The following is a 19,568-nucleotide window of genomic DNA, read 5'->3' as shown; positions in this document are numbered from 1 at the left end:
TTCTGTAATTTTATTTCTACAACTCATTTTAAATGTTGAGCGCGTTTAACTGCTTAACCTTTCATAAGCAAGTTTTAGTCATTGAACTTAAGTTTACTTACAATATAAATGTAATTGAACATTTAACTCATAAACAAAAAATTATACTAGCTGGTATAATCTATATATTGAAAAAAAAATATAATAGAATACTGAGCCTTTACTTAAATGTCGATTCTAAAAAGTAATTTTCTTTTACAAATATAAGCTTAACTACTGTGCTCTATCCGAATATTATTGTCATTGAAAGACAATTTCCGAAACTCTATAGAACTCAAAAAACACTTCATTCCTAATTATAAGAATAACACTCAAATTAGGGCTGTCACTTTGTTGTTCCAGAATGTTTAGCTATTAAAGAATATAACTGATTAACGGAGGGTCATTACTGAGCTTTTTTTTTTATAGCAGCAGAAAATCTTCGCAACATGTAGGTACCTATTGCTGGAGAGTTTGAACAATAAGGAAAAAGGCTTCACTAGTAAAAATCAAATCTATCTCGGACAGTCTACTCTAGTCTATGCAGTTTAATGCAAAATTAAAAATATATCTAATCGTTAAATAAAAACGTAAAGCTAATGAATCAAATAGGTTAATAAAAATGAAAAACTACACGTAAAATAACGTTGAATTATTGTGAACTCTAGCTACTTGCTTACCCGTTTCACAGAAACGTTATCTTTGCTTAAATTTCCAATCTTCAAGTTACGGTTAGTTGACAAATCAGCTCTAAGATTGTTTGTATAACTTTTCACTGCTTATCTTAAAGGTCATAAGAAAAACAATGAAAATAAAGATATTTAATTTATGATAACGAGAATTTATTTGTAGATTGTACCAAATATCTACTAATGAGAAATAGTAGAAATTTGTATAATATATTGTGTAATATAAAGCTAAAAATAATGCATTTTAGAATAATATTCTTACGAACCTTAGTTTTATAACCATTACAATTAATGAAAATAATATATCACTTGAAATTTGCATCTTTCGACTATCAGTTTTCCTATTATATAACCTATTATATTTGTTAGTAAACAATAATATTTCTCATTAAGTTTATAAATTTCTAGGAAAACTGTAATGATTTACACACATAAATCGCATTATTAAAATATATATTGATAAATGACAGATTTGAGGGGTGTGTATGATTGCGTCATATTTTATATCGAGATAGATATAGTTTTTTGTCACTTAATGATAAGTTCATTACAGAAACGGCTTTACCTTTAAATGTTTAGCAGGTGACTAGTAGTAAGTAGTTAAATTACAGGAGATAGAAAGAGTGAAATCACTATTTAGCTATATACTCGACAAAATTGTTTTACGTTAATTGACCTGCAAATGAAAGATATTTAGCCGATTTTTCTCTCGCGTAGTTGTCCATCTTTATTTATATTAAAACCGAACATACACAAAAAACTGCACAAATTTTGTCTTTCTTCTATATCCCCGCAGTTGTTAAATAATGGATATTTTTGTGTCCAATGCTTTGGTTATTTTTTTACTTTTGCATAAACCTTGAAAACTGCAGATACCTACAATTGTAAGGAACTGATAGACAGTCTGATGAAAGGACGGAAACGACAAACTTCGTTTTTTGATACAAGGTTTAATTTGGCTGATAAATTGTCGGATGCTTGCATTATTCTCATGGAGAAATTGTTCGATTTCTTTGTATCTAACGGGTTCGCTGCTCTACTTTGAAATATAATTATATTCACATAAAACAATTATTTCATTTATTAGAAAGATTATTTTGTTATATTATTTACTTAGTTGTTGTGTAGGTACCACCCACTTATAACGTCTTATTCTATCACTAAACAATAGGCTATTTGACAATACGAAAAATAAATTGTGAATTATTGTAATCAGTGTATATTATGAGTTTAAAAATGGTTATTTACTAACGAAACTTTAAAATAACATAAATAATAAATAAATATGAGACAACATCACATACATTACTCTGATCCCAATGTAAGTAGCTGAAGCACTTGTGTTATGCAAATCAGAAGTAACGACGGTACCACAAACACCCAGACCCAAGACAACATAGAAAACTAACGGTAATCTACATCGACTCGGCCGGGAATCGATACGGGGACCTCAGAGTGGCGTACCTCTGAAAACCGGTGTACACACCACTCGACCATGGAGGTCGTCATATATAATACTTAATTTATTCAAAAATCCATAAATAAAAATGCAAATTTTCAAACGTTTGTCACGTGACACAAAACGCTCCTGATTGGCCGGGCTTATGATGAAGTCACTTTCTTGTAAACTTTGCTTTTCTACTATATGTACCACAGATAAAATACAAGAAAGTGACGTCACCGACCCCATTGCAGCGCCATATTGTCTAAGTAGCGTTTTTGCGCGCTATTTAAATATGGAATTTTTAATATGAAAATTTTCGGCAAATATGTACAAGAAATAAAAAACACAACTTCAGGGTTCCTTAACTTCGACTAAATAATATAAAATGGATTTTAAAAACCAGTCAAATAGCCTATTCTCCGTAGTCTTGTAGTGCACAAGTTTGCAAGGAGTATCAGGGTAATTAATAGCACGATAATGTAACTTCTTACTTTCCGAAGGCTGAGGTTGGCGAAGGAATGGTTAATTAATATATTTTATAATGTCAATGTTTATCAGCGATTCGTCACCATTTGCAGTGAGGTGGCCTAATTGATAATCCAACTATCAATTACATAAAAATATAAACACATATCATTAACATAACATACATTTTTATTGTATTTATAGGGAAATTATTTTAAATATGCTCAATCAACAAAATGTAATTTGATATTTTAATCTGTATTTGAATTAGATCATCAAAAATAAATGAAGACGTAAAATTAGCTGCATTAAAGACGCATATGTACTATGAAGTACACATATAAGAAATAATCAATCTATCAATGATTGAGCGCAAAATATCATGCATACATGATATTGGATATTTTGCGCAGATACATATCTATATCTATAAAAGAGGAATATACAATCATTAAGAGATGAACTGCTTTATAAATTTTAAAGAATTTTTTGACTATACCTACTGTTTTACTTATTTTGAATTATGAATGAATTAATATAGTATATAAATAATATAAAAAAATAACAATAGAAATAATAAATTTATTTCTTACAATAAATGTTAAAACATTTAATGGTTATTAGACTGCACGTCAGACGGAAGATATTCATATAAATAATCTTGAAGCTTAGGGCAATGTTAGGAATATATTATCGTATTAGTAAAAAAATCTAAGCATCTCAAGTATTGTCTTTGGGTATTGCTATAATTGAACCAATATGCTAACTCTTAATCTTTTTGGATGTATTATTTACTTACTAAAGTAAATAATATAAATAATATAAGTATGGATGTATTATCTACTTTAGTAAATACATACTTACTGCCACAACTTCATGGTAACTATCGACATGCAAGTTGATGAGTTGGTTAAATTTACTAAATAAAAAAAAAGTACATATTGACGCTATCGATGTAAAGTATTTTAAGCATTTAAACAAAACTTTAATTTTAAATAACAATATTTACAACTAAAATATGAATTGATAGTTGTCAGTTTTACATTTCACAACGACATTTATTTATTATTTGAATCAGCTGATTGTCAATGTCATTTCTACCTAACTTGTCTGATTTGTTTCTCTTTGATTTGTATTTATTTATTGTTTATTTGATTACTAGATAGCACACAGCATACGATAGCTACACAACAAATAAAATCTGATCTACTTTTTGTTATGAAGGTTCTTTAATTACAATTTAAAATGTCTGTGCATTGGAGTTCAGAGATCATGAAATGGGAGTACAGAGAATTACAAGCAACTGCAATGTCCGTTGATTACTCCGGTAATAATGTACTTTTGGCTGGACGCAGATGGCTTGCAATAAAATCCATTAGTCTAGAAGATGATGGAGGCGACATTGTAAAGAAATATCCACGCCACAGTAAATATGACGCAGCTGGCGCTGAGTGGTGTCAAACTTATCCCGGACAAAAACTATGTGCAATTGCAGTAAGAAAATAATTCCTAATTTGTTTCATAGTTCATATTGTGCTTATTGGTGAAGAAAAACGTAGTGAAGTAACCTGTATCATTCTGTTCAGTCAATTCAGTCATATTTGTGTCCACCAACCTCCACTGGAGTTAAGTTGCAGAATTTTTATATTATTTCTTCATTTTAATTATATGACTTGTTATGCTTAATCCGTTTATTTGTTGTTGTGTATTCAAATAGAGTAATCAACATGTGGATGTATATGAGTGGCGCGCAGGAAATGATTTAACATGCATATGTTCTCTCCGTGGGCATACTCGGGTCGTCAGTGACACACACTTCCATAGACAGGATCACAACTTAATTGCAACTTGCTCAATAGATACATTCACATATCTCTGGGACTTACGAGATACAAGAAAACCAATTATCTCTTTGAGTGCAGTAGGTAAGATAATTACAATTTGAAATCAATACATTTATACTATACTTAATCTTTTATAAGATGGCTATATATAAATTATATAGCTATATTGTTAAGGTTTATAATAATTATACATAACTATCTCATACTTATATTGATGATATTTACATAGCTGGTGCATCTCAAGTGCAATGGAACAAAGTTTCAACACATTTAGTGGCAACAGCTCATGATGGTGATATTAAGATATGGGATTATAGAAAAAGCTCTACACCCCTCCATTACATATCTGCTCATCTTTGCAAAATTCATGGCGTTGACTGGAGTCCTCATCATGAATATCAACTGGTAACATCTAGCCATGACGGTAGTATAAAATACTTCGACATAAATAATGCAAGACGACCAGAGAATGTTATAATGACAAATTTCCCTGTATGGAGAGCTATTTACACACCATTTGGTAGTGGTCTTTTAACTATTGGAGTTGGATGGGGAGGATTGCCTAGAGTGGAGCAGGCTGGAGTCATAGGAATTTGGATAGGGGGATCTCTTACGCACAGATTAGTTGGACACACAGACACAGTGCAAACTATGGTGTGGAGGCCAAATACGTTGCCATCTAATTACCAGCTTGTTACTTGGGGAAGAGATCAGACTCTGAGATTGTGGACAATGCATCCATCACTGCTTAAAATGTGCCTACATTATTTACCAGAGGATAATGATTATGATGAAAATAACAGTGACTGTATGTTTTTAGTTTCATTATTATTAAGTTGATATGTTTTTATAACTATTATTATCATTTTGGTTTATTACATAGAATATTTCTTTCAGCAGTTAGTTATGCATCTACTGTTAGTTCAATGAATGATCTCTCTCTCAGTGATAAAGGACAGGAGATACAAATGGTAATCATAAAATTGATATATTTAATTTATTTATTTATTCTACTCAAAAATTCAATTGTTTTTTATTTTTCAGAATAAAATAGTACATAAAACAACTACCTCAATAGATGAAGAGTTTGAATCAATTAGAGAGATGGCTAACATTGAAGTAACAGATATGAATATTGAGACGAGAACTTGCCAAATACACTCAGAGCGCAACTGTTACACTGCCAACCTACAAGTTACCTTCCCTAGAAATGTTACTGAACAAACTATACCCAAATTTTCTTGGCTGTCAGGAACAAACGTAGATAGTGCTACTACAATTAAAATTTTACAATCCATTAATAGAACTGCTTATAAAAAAAAGAAGGAGGGACACAGATGTCTGTTATACTGCCTTAAAACATTAGCGACATCTATAGATGAGGTACTTTTAATGATATTTAATTTATGATTAACTTATCGATGTAATCATTGTATTAATTATTATTGTATTTCTATTAAGATTCCAGTTAAATCTAGCGAAGATTCCGACTCAATGAAGTCGAGTCAAAGAAGCCAATCGGAAAGTGAAAACGCAGGGGATTCCTGTATTCCGTTTCCGAGAACATGTGGTGCTAAATGGTGCGGTGTCAGCACCCTGGTTGTATTCAATCGACCTGCAAACGCAAGGAGGTTGTCACTGAAGCACGAAACTGGGACCCCAAGATCGATGTCATCGCTTTCATTAACACCAGGCTTGTTTGGAACGGGTTATACGTCTGTATCGCCGCACGCAACTACAACGCCCTCCCCTACAAACGCATCGGGCTTTCCGCAGTTACATCATAGGCACGCATCAAATTCTATAACAACATTTTACTTTCAGGATCGGTGGGTAAGTACCAGCACTACTTGTGTCTTTAGTGATGAAAGTCAAATAAAGTAAAAAAGTAAAGTAAAGTAACAGCATGTACATTTCCCACTGCTGAGATAAGGCCTCCTCTTCCATTAAGGAGAGGGTTTGGAACATATTCCACCACGCTGTTCCAATGCGGGTTAATGGAATGCACATGTGGCAGAATTTCGATGTAATTAGACACATGCAGGTTTCCTCACGATGTTTTCCTTCACCGCCAAGCACGAGATGAATTATAAAAACAAATTAAGCACATATATATAGTGGTGCTTGCCTGGGTTTGAACCCGTAATCATCGGTTAAGATGCACGCGTTCTAACCAGTGGGCCATCTCAGCTCTCGAAAGTTGAAAGTCAAATGTATTCAATAAACTTGGTTTTTCCTTAGAAAGCGCAAAGTCGAAGGGCGGGCAGTATGCGCAGTCGAGGAAGCATATCGACTTGCTCGTCGCCTCGAGTGGTGCTGTACGCCGCCAGCAATCTTTTCCCCCTGAACAGATCTCTTGCAGAAAAATATGTAATCAATGCAGACGATCCCGTTGGTACGTATTACCACTGTACAAAGTCAAAGTCAAAGTCAAAAACCTTTATTCAAAATAAAAGTGTTTACACTTTCTTATTGATTGTCAATAATCTACCACCGGTTCGGAATATAATACCTCAGAACTGAGAAGAACCGGCGAAAGAAACTCAGCGGGATTTTTTTTTTTATAATGTCAATTTATAATTTACAGCAATAAACATATTCTTGTTATTTGAAACAGCCTGGAGGCGATCATCTCATTCCCAAGGTGTGCAGTCAACTAGAAAGTCATTAGTGTTGTAATATCCTTTAGCACACAAACGCTCTTTAACGATTCTTTTGAATTTTATAATTGAATATTGTTCTACCTTGCTCGGCATAATTATATAAAATAAATATATATATATTTATATATTTATTTAAGAAACTGTGTCATTCTAGACATGTGTGAAAGGAATGCTAAGGCAGCTTCGGAGGAAGGAGAATGCGAGTTGTCGCACGCGTGGGGACTGGCCGCCCTCGCCGCCAGGTCACTGACCGCGCGCTCCGTGGAGCACCTCGTGTCCAGCGAGGAGAGCATGGGCTGGGCCGGACACCCGCTCTGCTGCAACCTCGTGCAAGCACTGTAAGTCTCTACATACGCTACTGTCCCCGCAGTGCCTCACTGACCGCATTATCCCAAGAACACCACAAGCACAGCGAGAATTCAAAATGTCTTGTTTTAAATCTGATAAATATTTTTTTGTTCTAGTAGTATAAGAATCCATGTTAATGGCATTTTTGTTGCAGAATATCACATTATGCGAAATCTTCGGATCTACAAATGGCTGCTATGTTGACTTGTGCTTTTTCAGTCTTTAACGACACTAGTAACTCTAGTTCTCAGTCTATCATTAGCACGTCCAGTTGTGTAAGTGTCTATTAAACTTTACCTAAGAATTTAGTTTTAAAATATGGTATGGCTATGGTGAGGCAAAAGTAGATCGTAAGAAAAATGACAAGATAGATTTTAAAATATTATCTCAGTAATATAAAAAGGACAATGCATATTTTTCAGGGAAACAGTACGTCACCGTACAGCACTATAAATCAGTACAGCGAAATAAGCGCCGATGGATGGACCTTACCCATAATCCTTCGAAGTAGCTCGTGTTCGGAAGCAGAAAATTTGAATACAGAATACAGTGTTACCAAGTCTGAGCCCACGTCTGCCTGCGTCATAGACGAGGCGACGGTCCACCTCTACCACTGCTTTAAGCGAGCCTACGCCGATGTATTGCATCGCTGGCAACTCATATACAAGAGAACAGAGGTAACAAAACCAAATATTATAATGTCAATTCGTAGTCGTAACTAAATTATAGCAACTCACAAGGGCCGAGATGGAAATTATAACACGTAAGAACAGAAATTAGATCACGTGCAACTTAACTGATGCAGACAAGCACCACTGAGTTTCCTGGTGTTAACAGTTTGTTTATAATTCATCTTGTGGTCGACGGGTATGGGAAACTTGGTGAGGAACGCAGCAAGTGTCTCATTACAATTAAATTTTGTCATATCTGCATCATACAGTGATGCTGGTGGGTCCAGCGCGAAGGTATAGGCTCCAAACTTCCTTCAAAAGGAAAAGAGGTCGGAACCCAATAGTACGACATTTACAGGCTGTTCCTATTGTCCCCACATGAATGCAGAAGATACTTCTTATAAACTTGGGGTTGATAGAGTCGAGATGGCCCAGTGGTTAGAACGCGTGCATCTTAACCGATGATTGCGGGTTCAAACCCAGGCAAGCACCGCTGATTCATGTGCTTAATTTGTCTTTATAATTCATCTCGTGCTCAGCGGTGAAGGAAAACATCGTGAGGAAACCTGCATGTGACAAATTTCATAAAAATTCTGCCACATGTGTATTCCACCAACCCGCATTGGAACAGCGTGGTGGAATATGTTCCAAACCTTCTCCTCAGAGGGAGAGGAGGCCTTTAGCCCAGCAGTGGGAATTTACAGGCTGTTGTTGTTTGTTTTTGTTGGGGTCGATATTGTTCGCGCTGACGCAGGTAATGAAGCTGGTGCGCGGCAAGGGCGAGGGCGCGGCGGCGGGCGAGGCGGCGTGGGAGTGCGCGCGCTGCGGGCGCACGGTGCGCAGCGCGGCGTGCGCGGCGTGCCGGCGCCTGGCGCTGCGCTGCGCCGTGTGCGGCCGCGGCGTGCGCGGGCTGGCCGTGGCCTGCGCGCTCTGCGCACACGCGGCGCACGCGCAGCACATGCTCGCCTGGTGAGTTGCACGGGCGCGGGTAACGGCTGATTTTTTTTTTTTTTTTATTATTCTTTATTGCACAAAAACAAGTACAAAGGACGGACTTAACGCTACAACAGCATTTTCTGCCAGCCAACCCAGAATAGTGTAGGAGAGTAGTCAGTAGGGTGTGCACAGAAGTAAAAGAAAATTTTAAAATATATACATAGCAATAGATGCTTATAATAATAATAAATATATATAATGATAATACAATACATTGCGATGTTATACATAAATATACATATACATAATATACATAAATATACACAAACAGATACATAATATATAAGTACATAATTATTTAACATATATACATAAATACACACATATATATATGAATCCAATTATGATAATAATATTAATTTTCATATTATAGGAGCAACACTGACTACGAGAACTAGTGACAATTTAATTGAATATATTTCTTTATGTTTATCTCGTTTTCGCGAGAAGCTTTGTTAGAAATTATATATTACCTAATTTCTAATTTAATTAGACCAAATATTTAGAGCCCATGTTTATGTGAATGTATTTTGTAGGTTTGCACAGCACGATACCTGTCCGGCCGGATGCGGGTGTAAATGTGTTATTGAAGGCAACTCTACGTGGAAAGGAACTAAATATGTTTAAAAAATATAAGAATAATCATTAATCTTAAATTTTACAGCTAAGTACATATAATTACACATATAATATATGAATGATTTGTATAGTTTAATATAATTTTTAAGTACGAAGACTGCCGCTTTTTGTACCTATAGTAAGAAATAAATGAATACAAACAAACGTTTCACAGAGCTTTATTTAACAAACTCTCCTCAAATCACATTTTTGGAAAAAAATTAACGGTGCGCAAGAATATCATAGCTTGTGAGTTAAAAAGTACGAACTAAATATATTTCGTCGCTGTTCTGATAGAAACTGTACCGACACAAAAATAAAAATACAGTTACACCAGCGAATTTATATAGCATTTTCAAAACCGTAATAAGACTTAAACAATTATAATAGTTGTCACCTTTAAACAAATCAAAACTCCATAATTATATAGCTACATTCTTACCCAAAATGGTAAGGGCCAAATCTTGCATACAGCGACGATAATATAGATATATATTAACCTAAATGAGTTAGTTCAGTCTCATTTAAGCATTTTCGAAAAGTCGTTTTTATTATTATCTTAATTATCTGATCCACTATTAGAAATATTAACTTTGGTGATTTATTTTGAAATGGTTTGAAATAGTATTTAGTAACCGTAAACTGTCCCTAAAATTGCAATAATGATTGCAACTTCATGCCTACATGTGGTACAAATGGTTAGGGGTTATATTATTGCTTCTAATATAAATACCCTTGGACTGCCAACATTTTATAAAGACTAGATGTGTCCAACTATTCTACCTATCATAAAGTACTAAACATATAGATTTATATAAGTACACAGGTTGTGGTAAAAAATATGTGGAAAGTAATTTGCCATAGTAATGTTAAGAAAAATTGTTCTGTTCATAAAAATAATTACATTAAGATTTTTGTAATTACTGCCTGTATATTTCTGGAAGAATGTGTAGCTTTCTTACCTACCATATATTCTATACTAACTTTGGATTGTGATAATAACATGAGTATGTTTAAACTTAACAATATAAAACTAAGGATAAAGTTAAAATTACGATTCTGGAACTCTACGAAGTTGGCAGCCCTCAAAATGGGATTATTTAAAGATTTAATCCCAACTTGCTATTTGTTTGTTTATTGGTAAAATAGTCTTTCAAATTTCAAACATACATAAATTGTGTATGTGTGTAATACACAAATAAATTAAAATGTATTTTACATTTTGAAAAAAATAGCACTTATCCAGACAATAATATTACAGATTACAAAATTTCATTAATATATTTTGATGGTTAATTCGACATGTTAATGTGTTTTTTAAAGTGCTATTATTAGAAAGAAAGTTACAATTTTACGTACATTGCAATCAATGCACACAAAAGTTATCATAATTCGTTTTTCTAATCTTAAATAGTACCTACTACAGGCACTTAAGACGTGCGCCATTCTTGAACCATTTATTGAACTGAAATCTAATTATGTATACGGCAAAGGCATTTTATATCGGATTTTAATTTCATTTGTAATATTTCACGTTTAATAAGTGAAAATAACAGTTAATAAAAAATGAACAAACAATCCTTTGCCTTTGCATTTACGACAAAATATTGTCGTTCTAATTTTTCATTAAAGTATTTTTTTTCTAGTTTCACAACCGAAATAAACATACAAAATAAAAATACCCGTGGCGTAACATACGATTTATAAGTTTTTATCTACATTTAAGTAAGGAAAAATCGGACTACCTCGGAAGTGGTGATGACAATAATGAAGATATATCCAGTCAATAGTCTTTATAATTGGTCTTATTATATTAAAACGAGATTATTTATTTTAATATAACCAAAACTTTAAGAATATTAAAAACGTTTAATAGCTACAACAAACTTTTTAGACGCTCTTCAAAAGTTATTCCATACATTGATTGTACTTACTATTATTGCAGTAATAAAATTATTAATAACACTGAACTTAATAAAATATACGAAGTTCTTTTATTTTTGAATAATACTAATTTATAATGCTGTTAGAGTATTTCACTAAAAAATCTTATGTTACATGCATCAATACAAGGTACAAACAATGATTCTTCATAAAATAAAAAGCATTTTACATAACAAATCAACGACAAACATATGTACCCTAAAACATACGGAAACTACATAAATCCTTGCCTGAAATTAAAATATAAAATGTCTACCCTTCAATGATCAACTTTTATACAGACGTATTTTTACAGAAACGCTTAAATATTAACTATTAAACAAATTACTTATAACTAAATATAAAAATAGGCACCGATGTTTTAAGCGAACTACTTCTATTTTATTTAAAAGTATGAGCTAAAATAAAGAAAATATTGAAATTTTAAAAGGGATTATTTGACTAAGTTTTTACATCTAGTTATTTAAATTATCTATTAAACAGTTAGTGCTTTTATCTCCGAAAAACAATAGCTTTGTACCTTACGTCAAATAAATATGTTTTTGGTTGAGTATAACGATTTCAAAAAGTTTCTAGTCCCGGAAATATATCTATTCATCATTGCTATACTATAGAGAGATAGATAGACTGCAAAGTTTGTTATTAACCTATCCATTTATTGACATAAGGTACCTACAAATTGTTATCAAATTGACAGTATTTTTGGCTATTTCAGACTGTCATAGTTACTTCTAAATTAAACTTTACTCTATAAGTCATGCACGACCCAAGGGGATGAATTGTCTCAAAGTCGGGTTGTTCTATTGTAGCAGCTAAAACAAAAAACAATACGATTGGATTAATAAAATAAGGAAATATTAAAATTAGATTATTGCTATCTTTAACTAGAACCACTTGCGATATCTAGTTACAATAACAATGTAAACACTCATCTATCATCAAAAAATCAGATATTAGTTACGATAAAATAAAAATGTAAGTAGGTATATAATATCTAATAAAACGTTTAAAGTAAATCCTTACGGTTTTTATGATGTTACTAATTATGTTTTTAAAAATTAATGTGGAAAATATTATTTGAATTATGTCTAAATATAAAAATGCGAAAGGGAGTTGGTATTTGCTTGCAACGCTTTCGCGTCCTAAATACTCAATCGATCCTTATGAAAATTACATAAGATGCCCAACGTCGTAGGACGAAGCTGTGAGCAGAAAGTAGTGATAAATAATCTGTGAAACTAAATCCAATCAACAATCATACATTAAATGTCTTACTAATGAGCCTTTTTAGGTTAAAAAATTGTAATAAGTTTTTTTTCGAAAAGTTCTATTTCAATGCTTAACGACTGCCTGTTGAGGGTAAAATAGTGTTATTTGAGTGCCTATATCAGTCAATCGACGCGCGTCTGTCTAATAAAGGGCGTGAGTAATATGAGCGTGAGTCTGTTGCGGTACCTCTCGAGCAGGCGACGCTTGAGGTCGGGCGGGTAGGTCACGTAGATGTAGTGGTCGTCGTGGTCGTCCTCGGAGCCGTCCTCGTGCGCGAGCCTCTCGCGAGCTGGCGACGAGTGCGTCGTCATGGACACCGAGCCGCTGCCGGCCACGCTGCCTTCCTCCGAGCTACCACGGACGGTACGTGTCACATTGTTGTAATAGACACCACCAATAGCGAGGTATCTATGGTCAGTGTACTTGGAAATTTATACGAACATTATTTAATCTATATCCCAAAAAAAAAATCAAGATATATTTGAAAGATTTATTTAAATCTTAAAAAAATTATATAAGATTTTATTTCATGCCTTGTTGAAGAGTGTAAGAAATACCTGTAATTGTTTTATTTGTGTTATTTCTATTCGCTGAAATATAAGCCACTAATATTAGTACATAAGTTATTATAAAATTACAAGTATATTGAAGTGAAGAAAAATAATTTCGTAATACTTTCAAGATTTTTCACAAAAAACCAATTTTAAGGTCTTAATCAGCTTTACTTACGGATATACCCTACCGAGTGCGCTGAGGTATAATATTGATTGTAAAACATGTTTATTTCGTGCGATATGCAAATACCTTAGCTATATTGTGCACTATTAAGAGTTTATGAGTAGTATATCTTGATTTATAATTCAACACTTAACAAATTAGTTCCAATTTAATTTTACTCCTAAAATTCCGATGCTTAGAACAGTTTTGTCGACATTCAAAACGCCTTTTTTTCGCGAATATCATAGATTAATTAAACTCTCAACCAATGACCAACGAGCATTTTGGTGATGAATGTTCTTCATTTCACTTTTTTCCTATTATGAGACGCGAATAGGTACGAAACATTTTTGAAAGATGTTGTATCAAGCAAGTTAATCATCATGTCCAATCTAGTCAAGTCTGTTGCTGATGGTCAATAAAACTCACTCGAAAACGATCCATATGATGTAGTAGCACATGCAGAGGGCGAGGGCGAGTCCGGTCGCGAGTGCCAGCAGCAGCGGCCAGGGAAATGCGCGCGCGGCCGGCGCCGTGTCCTCCCAGTAGCGATCGCAGCTGAGGTACCAGCATACAGCGCGCTGCATCTCCTCTGTGGTTTTACATTTCAGAACAAGTATTTGGTTAGAAACATATAAAACTTGTAAAGTTTTAGTCTCTTAAACACTACTGTTTTCATTGTATACATTCTCTTTAATTATAAAAAGGAACATTTTTACTTCTTCTTTCAGACTAAATTCCGAAGCAAATTGCTCAACCGACTAAGGATCAACATTGTGCTTACAAAGCAGGGCTATCTCTTCTCCGAAACTAAGAGTTTTTTAACAGGAAACTTAATACCTTTATTGGTCCAGTCTGGATTTTGAACCATTGTCAAATCATCATTAGTCGACTAGCGTAAGATAATAAATGTGAACCTTCGAGTTCCGTGAATTGATGTTGTGTGAGATGTAACAGAAGTGTTGCGATACAGGAATGAACGACCTTCTCACAGCGCACCTTAAACAATAAAACTAGATATACAAACATAATACGACATAAATTATAAGTAATAAGTAAAAATACCTTAAATATTAAAGCGTTCTCGCTCGTCACCCTATCGTCAGACACATGGTACTTAAAACAAATTTAATATTATATAATCTTGAACACATGTTGTGTCATACCTTTTTGGTAACATACAGTGTGCTTGGAATCTGTTTTGGACAACGCCGATTTATGCTGCTAAGAATTTTCAAAAGAATTGCCTGACAAGATAGGGGTACCAAAATATCTGAATTTATCGGTCAATCTGTAATTTTTGTCAGTGCAACAATATTTTAGAAATTAAATGTAAAAATGTTTTTATTCATCAAAAATTATCGCAACAAGTGTGTTTTAAGTGACTTCTACAAATTACAATAAACGTTTTGTTTTTTTTTATATACAGGTACTGTCTTTGATTTTTACCTTAAGACCCTGTAAATGCGCCGGGTCACATGCTGCTCTCTCGGCTTGTAAGTCTGCGAGCCTCTTCTGGCGACTGTCTGGTGGTAATGACGATTCAACAGTGTCAGCGTCACATAGTTCAGCTGTTTGATTGTTATCGCTATCATTCTCTTCTCTTTTCTTCTCTTCAGCAACTTCAATAATGACATAAAAATATGGTAGATTATTATTTCAATTTACGTACTTATTTTAAATATTAAAATAAAACTGTTATCCAATGTACAAAGTAGAAGTGTGGTGATAATTAAAACAAATTACCAGGCTCAGAACTCTCAGCATCAGTCTTAGGGCAATCCGCTACAGGCATTGGCGAAGTTCTCGTTCGGTGACGCCGTCTCGTCGGTACCCGCGCTACACTCCGGGTGGCGGCCGGAGCGAGAGCTTTCCGTGCCGCCTCCGCGTCCTGCCACAACTCGATATCAGTACTCGGGCCGCTGCCTCCGCTCAGCAGACCGTGCGCGACCAACACTTGGCAGCGCATTATATCGCAGTAGTCTGCCAGACATACTGCGTCTTCTGCCTGTAAAAAGATTTAACAATTTAAGTTATGGATTCAAATCAATTTAGGTCTGTTCCTAAACAACTATTTTCATTTCTGATTGGTCTTAATCATAAAACAGAGAAATGTGAAACAGTACCATAAAATACAGAACCGAAAAGTAGATAGAACAATGCGTTCAGCAAGAAGGAACGACTGCTACATACTTTGTTAATCTGGTTCTTGTGTCGCTGGTCGAAGTGCGTGTCGAGGTGTCGTTCCTCGTAGAAGGATTTGCCGCAGAAGGCGCAGGTCCATTGTGAGGAACGATGTTGCAACTTGGCTGCGTGCTGCGGCGCGAATATGTCGCGCGCCGGGTGAAATGGACATTCTAAAGGCAATTTTACCTAAAAAATATCAATAACATTTCAAAGATAAGTGTACATTTAATGGTTGAATATTTAATGGGTACAATTATAATTAAATATAAACACTAAAGCCGATTTAACTACAATACTAAATTTTATAAATAGTACTAAAAAAAATCATAAAATTCCTATTCTTGGAATGTGATATAGCTACGGTACATTCTTCTGTTGCGTGAAACAATTCTAAATTTATATATCAATTAAAACATTCATTGTTTTGTTAATTATAGAAAGCTATATTACTCGCATAGTATTAAAGTACTTAAATATGAACTTATTCAATATAAAATAGATTACAAATTACCTGAAATCTTTCTAAAACTGGTAGCCACTTGTTTTGTATTACTTTCCTTACGATTTTGGAGTTGTCACGTGAGCAGGTGATCTTGAAGACTGACGGTCCCGGCCAAGGGATCAGTGTTAAAAAGAGAAGGACCAGAACCTGAAAAGAAGATCACTAGAGTATTTTATACTACACCATGAACCCTTTTAAAGAAGTACTAATTATTTTTAACATTCCAATAATTTACAAATTCTATAATTCATTTAATATGGAATATACATACCGTATTCAAATAAAATCCAAAAAATACGTCAAATAAACTAGTATTATTTAGTAATATGATTAACCTTATCCGTGTTTTATTTCTAACTATCAAATTAGAAAGGGAAGCATTAGAGCGCCTTATAGGTTATGCTTGTGTTATTAAATTATCGATTTTTGGCAGTAGAAACAGAAGCGTTTGATAAAATAATTTGAACGTTCTTACCTCGAGAGTGAACGACGTGGTCCTCATTCATATCTTTTATTGGCCAAATATTGAGTAAAACTTGTTTAACGTATAACTTGTAAGTAGGAAGTCAACTTGTAAGTTTACAGGAGATTAACCTCAGGGTCTGTCAGCGGATAGTAATCTACGCATGCGTATTTGAATACAATTCCCCTCGATAGTGGCAATGTTAATAAATTTAAATCATGCAACATGCCCAACAGGGACGGGGGCGCTTTTGACATTGAGATATTTTACCTACCCCAAATAATATCGACTGGTTATACATTTCCAAATATGATTATACTCGAATACACTTTTGCCTTACCTAAAATCATATTAATTGGCTACAATTGAAGCTATATTTAATTCTGTAGAACATATTTATAGGGTTTAGAATTACATTGATTCAGCTTATTTATTGGCATACAAACGTTCCGTAGAAGAAACAGATTTATTGATCATCTGTGTATACAAATGAGATTAAAATGTAAGGCTACAGATTTACTAGGTTTATGATTATTTTTAGAAAAAGGTCAAATAATTACAAATGCTATCATAAAAACAAGTTTATGGTACATTTTCAATACCCAGGAAACGTGTTTAAAATATCTTAAGCTACCATAAAATGTTATGATTGTTATAGTAAATTATAAAAAATGCTAATATCTGCTAAAAATGTTTTCTTCATACGAATAAAATGCATTAAACAGACCGCTAATAACTATACGGAAAGCCGAAGAATTGTCTTATAGAAAATCAACGTTCCCGCAAATAACAACATAATCATAAAAGTAGATTACTTTCTAAAAGCTTCATTTCATCTACTTAACAAAATTTTAAAATAACTGTATGACAGCCCAAACTGAACTCGGTGTCAGATAGGATTAAATTGTTACACAGAATTTCTATACTTAAATCATTCATCTTCTAAATAGACATTTGTATATAATAATAGGAATTTGTCATTTCTGATGTTCGAAATATAAATATACGATAATTGGGTTATTTTGGTTAAAAAATTTGAGGTTAAAGCTTTTTTTTAATTTTTTACCTAAGTGGCTGAATATGAAAATAAAAGAGTATCGAAGTTCGTCATTTTGTAAACAATCATTATCAATGTTTGGCTTCTATTTATAAGTGAAAAACAAGCGTTATAGAGTCTTCCAAATTGTTGGTATACCTACCACTAACGAATTTATAAAAATACTAGACCTCAAAATCATTAAGAAGTATGTTCACCAATTTGTTACTTGTATTAAGGATCATGCTATTCAAGGAAGGCATGTTTGAGTAATCCATAAGCCTAATCACTTAGTACAACTGGATTTATCATGTATTCCTTAATCATGTTGAGCTCCGGGCATCTGCTTTTCTTTTTTTTTTAAATGATCACGATTTGTATAGGTATATGTTTTTATAAATATCAGGTTATAAATTCTATTCAACTCTTTTAAAATATTTTACACAAATTTTATAGGTACATGCGAAAGTAACTCTGTCTGTATGTTCGTTCGCGGCCAAAACATTGAATCGAATTTGGTGTGAAGCAAACTGTAGATCCAGAATGGACACAGGTATAGTTCGAGTTCCTTCAAATAAACATATTTACAACAACAAATTTTTACAATAATTAGTATCCTGTGATAGAGCCCGACCCTAAATCCAGGCGTTTTTTTCTAATAAATACTCTTTTAAGGAATAAAAGACTTATTTATTCATTTAGTCTCAATAAACTTTTTAAATTTTGTAAATATTAAATTGATTATATATATCGGTATTTTAATACTTATATGTATATGCGCATACCATATCCCAAAAACGTTCTCTGTACCGTACGCAATCGGAAAGTACTCGGTTACAAGTTTCTTTTTATTTCTTGTACCTAATGTCTTATGAGTATGACGCAGCTTCGCTTACTTTTTAGGAATTGTCATAAAACGCATTTTATGCCGCAGGCGACAACTAGTATTTGATAGCACTATAGCTAATAAATATGTCTTTAATAACGTTATTTATTTTAGTGTTGAAAAATATTAAAATTGTATTTCGTTTTTCTATTTTATTATATGATTAGTGGTACCGACAGAAAACCAACGATTAATCTTCTTTCTAAAGAACTGAAGTATATTTTTTTGTTTATCCATTTCTACGGTACGGGCGTTTAGGACTTCGTATGAAAACTTATTAGACCCCGTAACGTTTAAGAAACTACAACTCGATGTGATGTGATGCTGGAATGTGTTGTGTGAATTTTATTTCTTCAGTGCATAGTCAAAGAGACTCCTTATTAAGTAGGTACACCATAGCAATATGTTTTCAATATTTATCACTTTCCTACATTATATCAAATAGACTTTACGGCAGAAACTTTACGAAGAAATGAATAAATTTAATATCAACTCTTGGTGCTAGTATTCTATATAAATAATATTTTAACACAGTTTTTTTAAGATTATTGATGAAATGTACATCCAATAAGAAATTATTATCATTCGTTAGGTGACGAAAATTTTTACAAAAAAAAAAGAACATCATCCATAACAATATGGTAAACTTGAACCTCACTACTAAACCAAACGTACGTGAAATAATTACTTGACAAAATATAAAAGTGTATTCTCAATGTGAACACGGTTTATGAAATAAGCAGACCGATAGAAATCAATTAACAAACCAAACAATTGGTGTTTGATAACAAATGGCCAATACACAAAG

General features: G+C 33.4%; 2 protein-coding genes across 3 annotated transcripts; one reads left to right on the top strand and one right to left on the bottom strand.

Moving 5' to 3' along the window:
* Window positions 1–3,699: 3,699 nt before the first annotated feature.
* On the top strand, window positions 3,700–9,925 carry LOC124531152 (GATOR complex protein WDR59). 2 transcript variants are annotated; one of them, XM_047105622.1, is made up of 12 exons: window positions 3,700–4,110; window positions 4,334–4,541; window positions 4,690–5,268; window positions 5,361–5,431; window positions 5,505–5,843; window positions 5,922–6,293; window positions 6,702–6,855; window positions 7,278–7,461; window positions 7,626–7,746; window positions 7,894–8,148; window positions 8,897–9,111; window positions 9,675–9,925. In XM_047105622.1, the coding sequence occupies exons 1-12, from the start codon at window positions 3,862–3,864 to the stop codon at window positions 9,763–9,765; spliced, it is 2,838 nt and encodes a 945-aa protein (XP_046961578.1). In that variant the 5' UTR covers window positions 3,700–3,861; the 3' UTR covers window positions 9,766–9,925. The 2 variants fall into 2 exon arrangements, with proteins under 2 accessions (XP_046961578.1, XP_046961577.1); XM_047105621.1 differs by having other exon boundaries at window positions 5,358–5,431.
* A 1,550-nt stretch (window positions 9,926–11,475) lies between these two features.
* Window positions 11,476–17,251, bottom strand: LOC124531175. Its single transcript, XM_047105661.1, has 9 exons — window positions 16,851–17,251; window positions 16,385–16,522; window positions 15,880–16,059; window positions 15,433–15,694; window positions 15,136–15,308; window positions 14,604–14,685; window positions 14,116–14,278; window positions 13,156–13,320; window positions 11,476–12,512 (listed from the first exon to the last, which is right to left on the bottom strand). The coding sequence occupies exons 1-9, from the start codon at window positions 16,875–16,877 to the stop codon at window positions 12,485–12,487; spliced, it is 1,218 nt and encodes a 405-aa protein (XP_046961617.1). The 5' UTR covers window positions 16,878–17,251; the 3' UTR covers window positions 11,476–12,484.
* Window positions 17,252–19,568: the final 2,317 nt, after the last annotated feature.

The sequence above is a fragment of the Vanessa cardui genome, chromosome 7 (assembly GCF_905220365.1).
Source record: "Vanessa cardui chromosome 7, ilVanCard2.1, whole genome shotgun sequence".
Taxonomy (NCBI): domain Eukaryota; kingdom Metazoa; phylum Arthropoda; class Insecta; order Lepidoptera; family Nymphalidae; genus Vanessa; species Vanessa cardui.
This window is presented reverse-complemented; position numbering and strand designations above follow the sequence as displayed.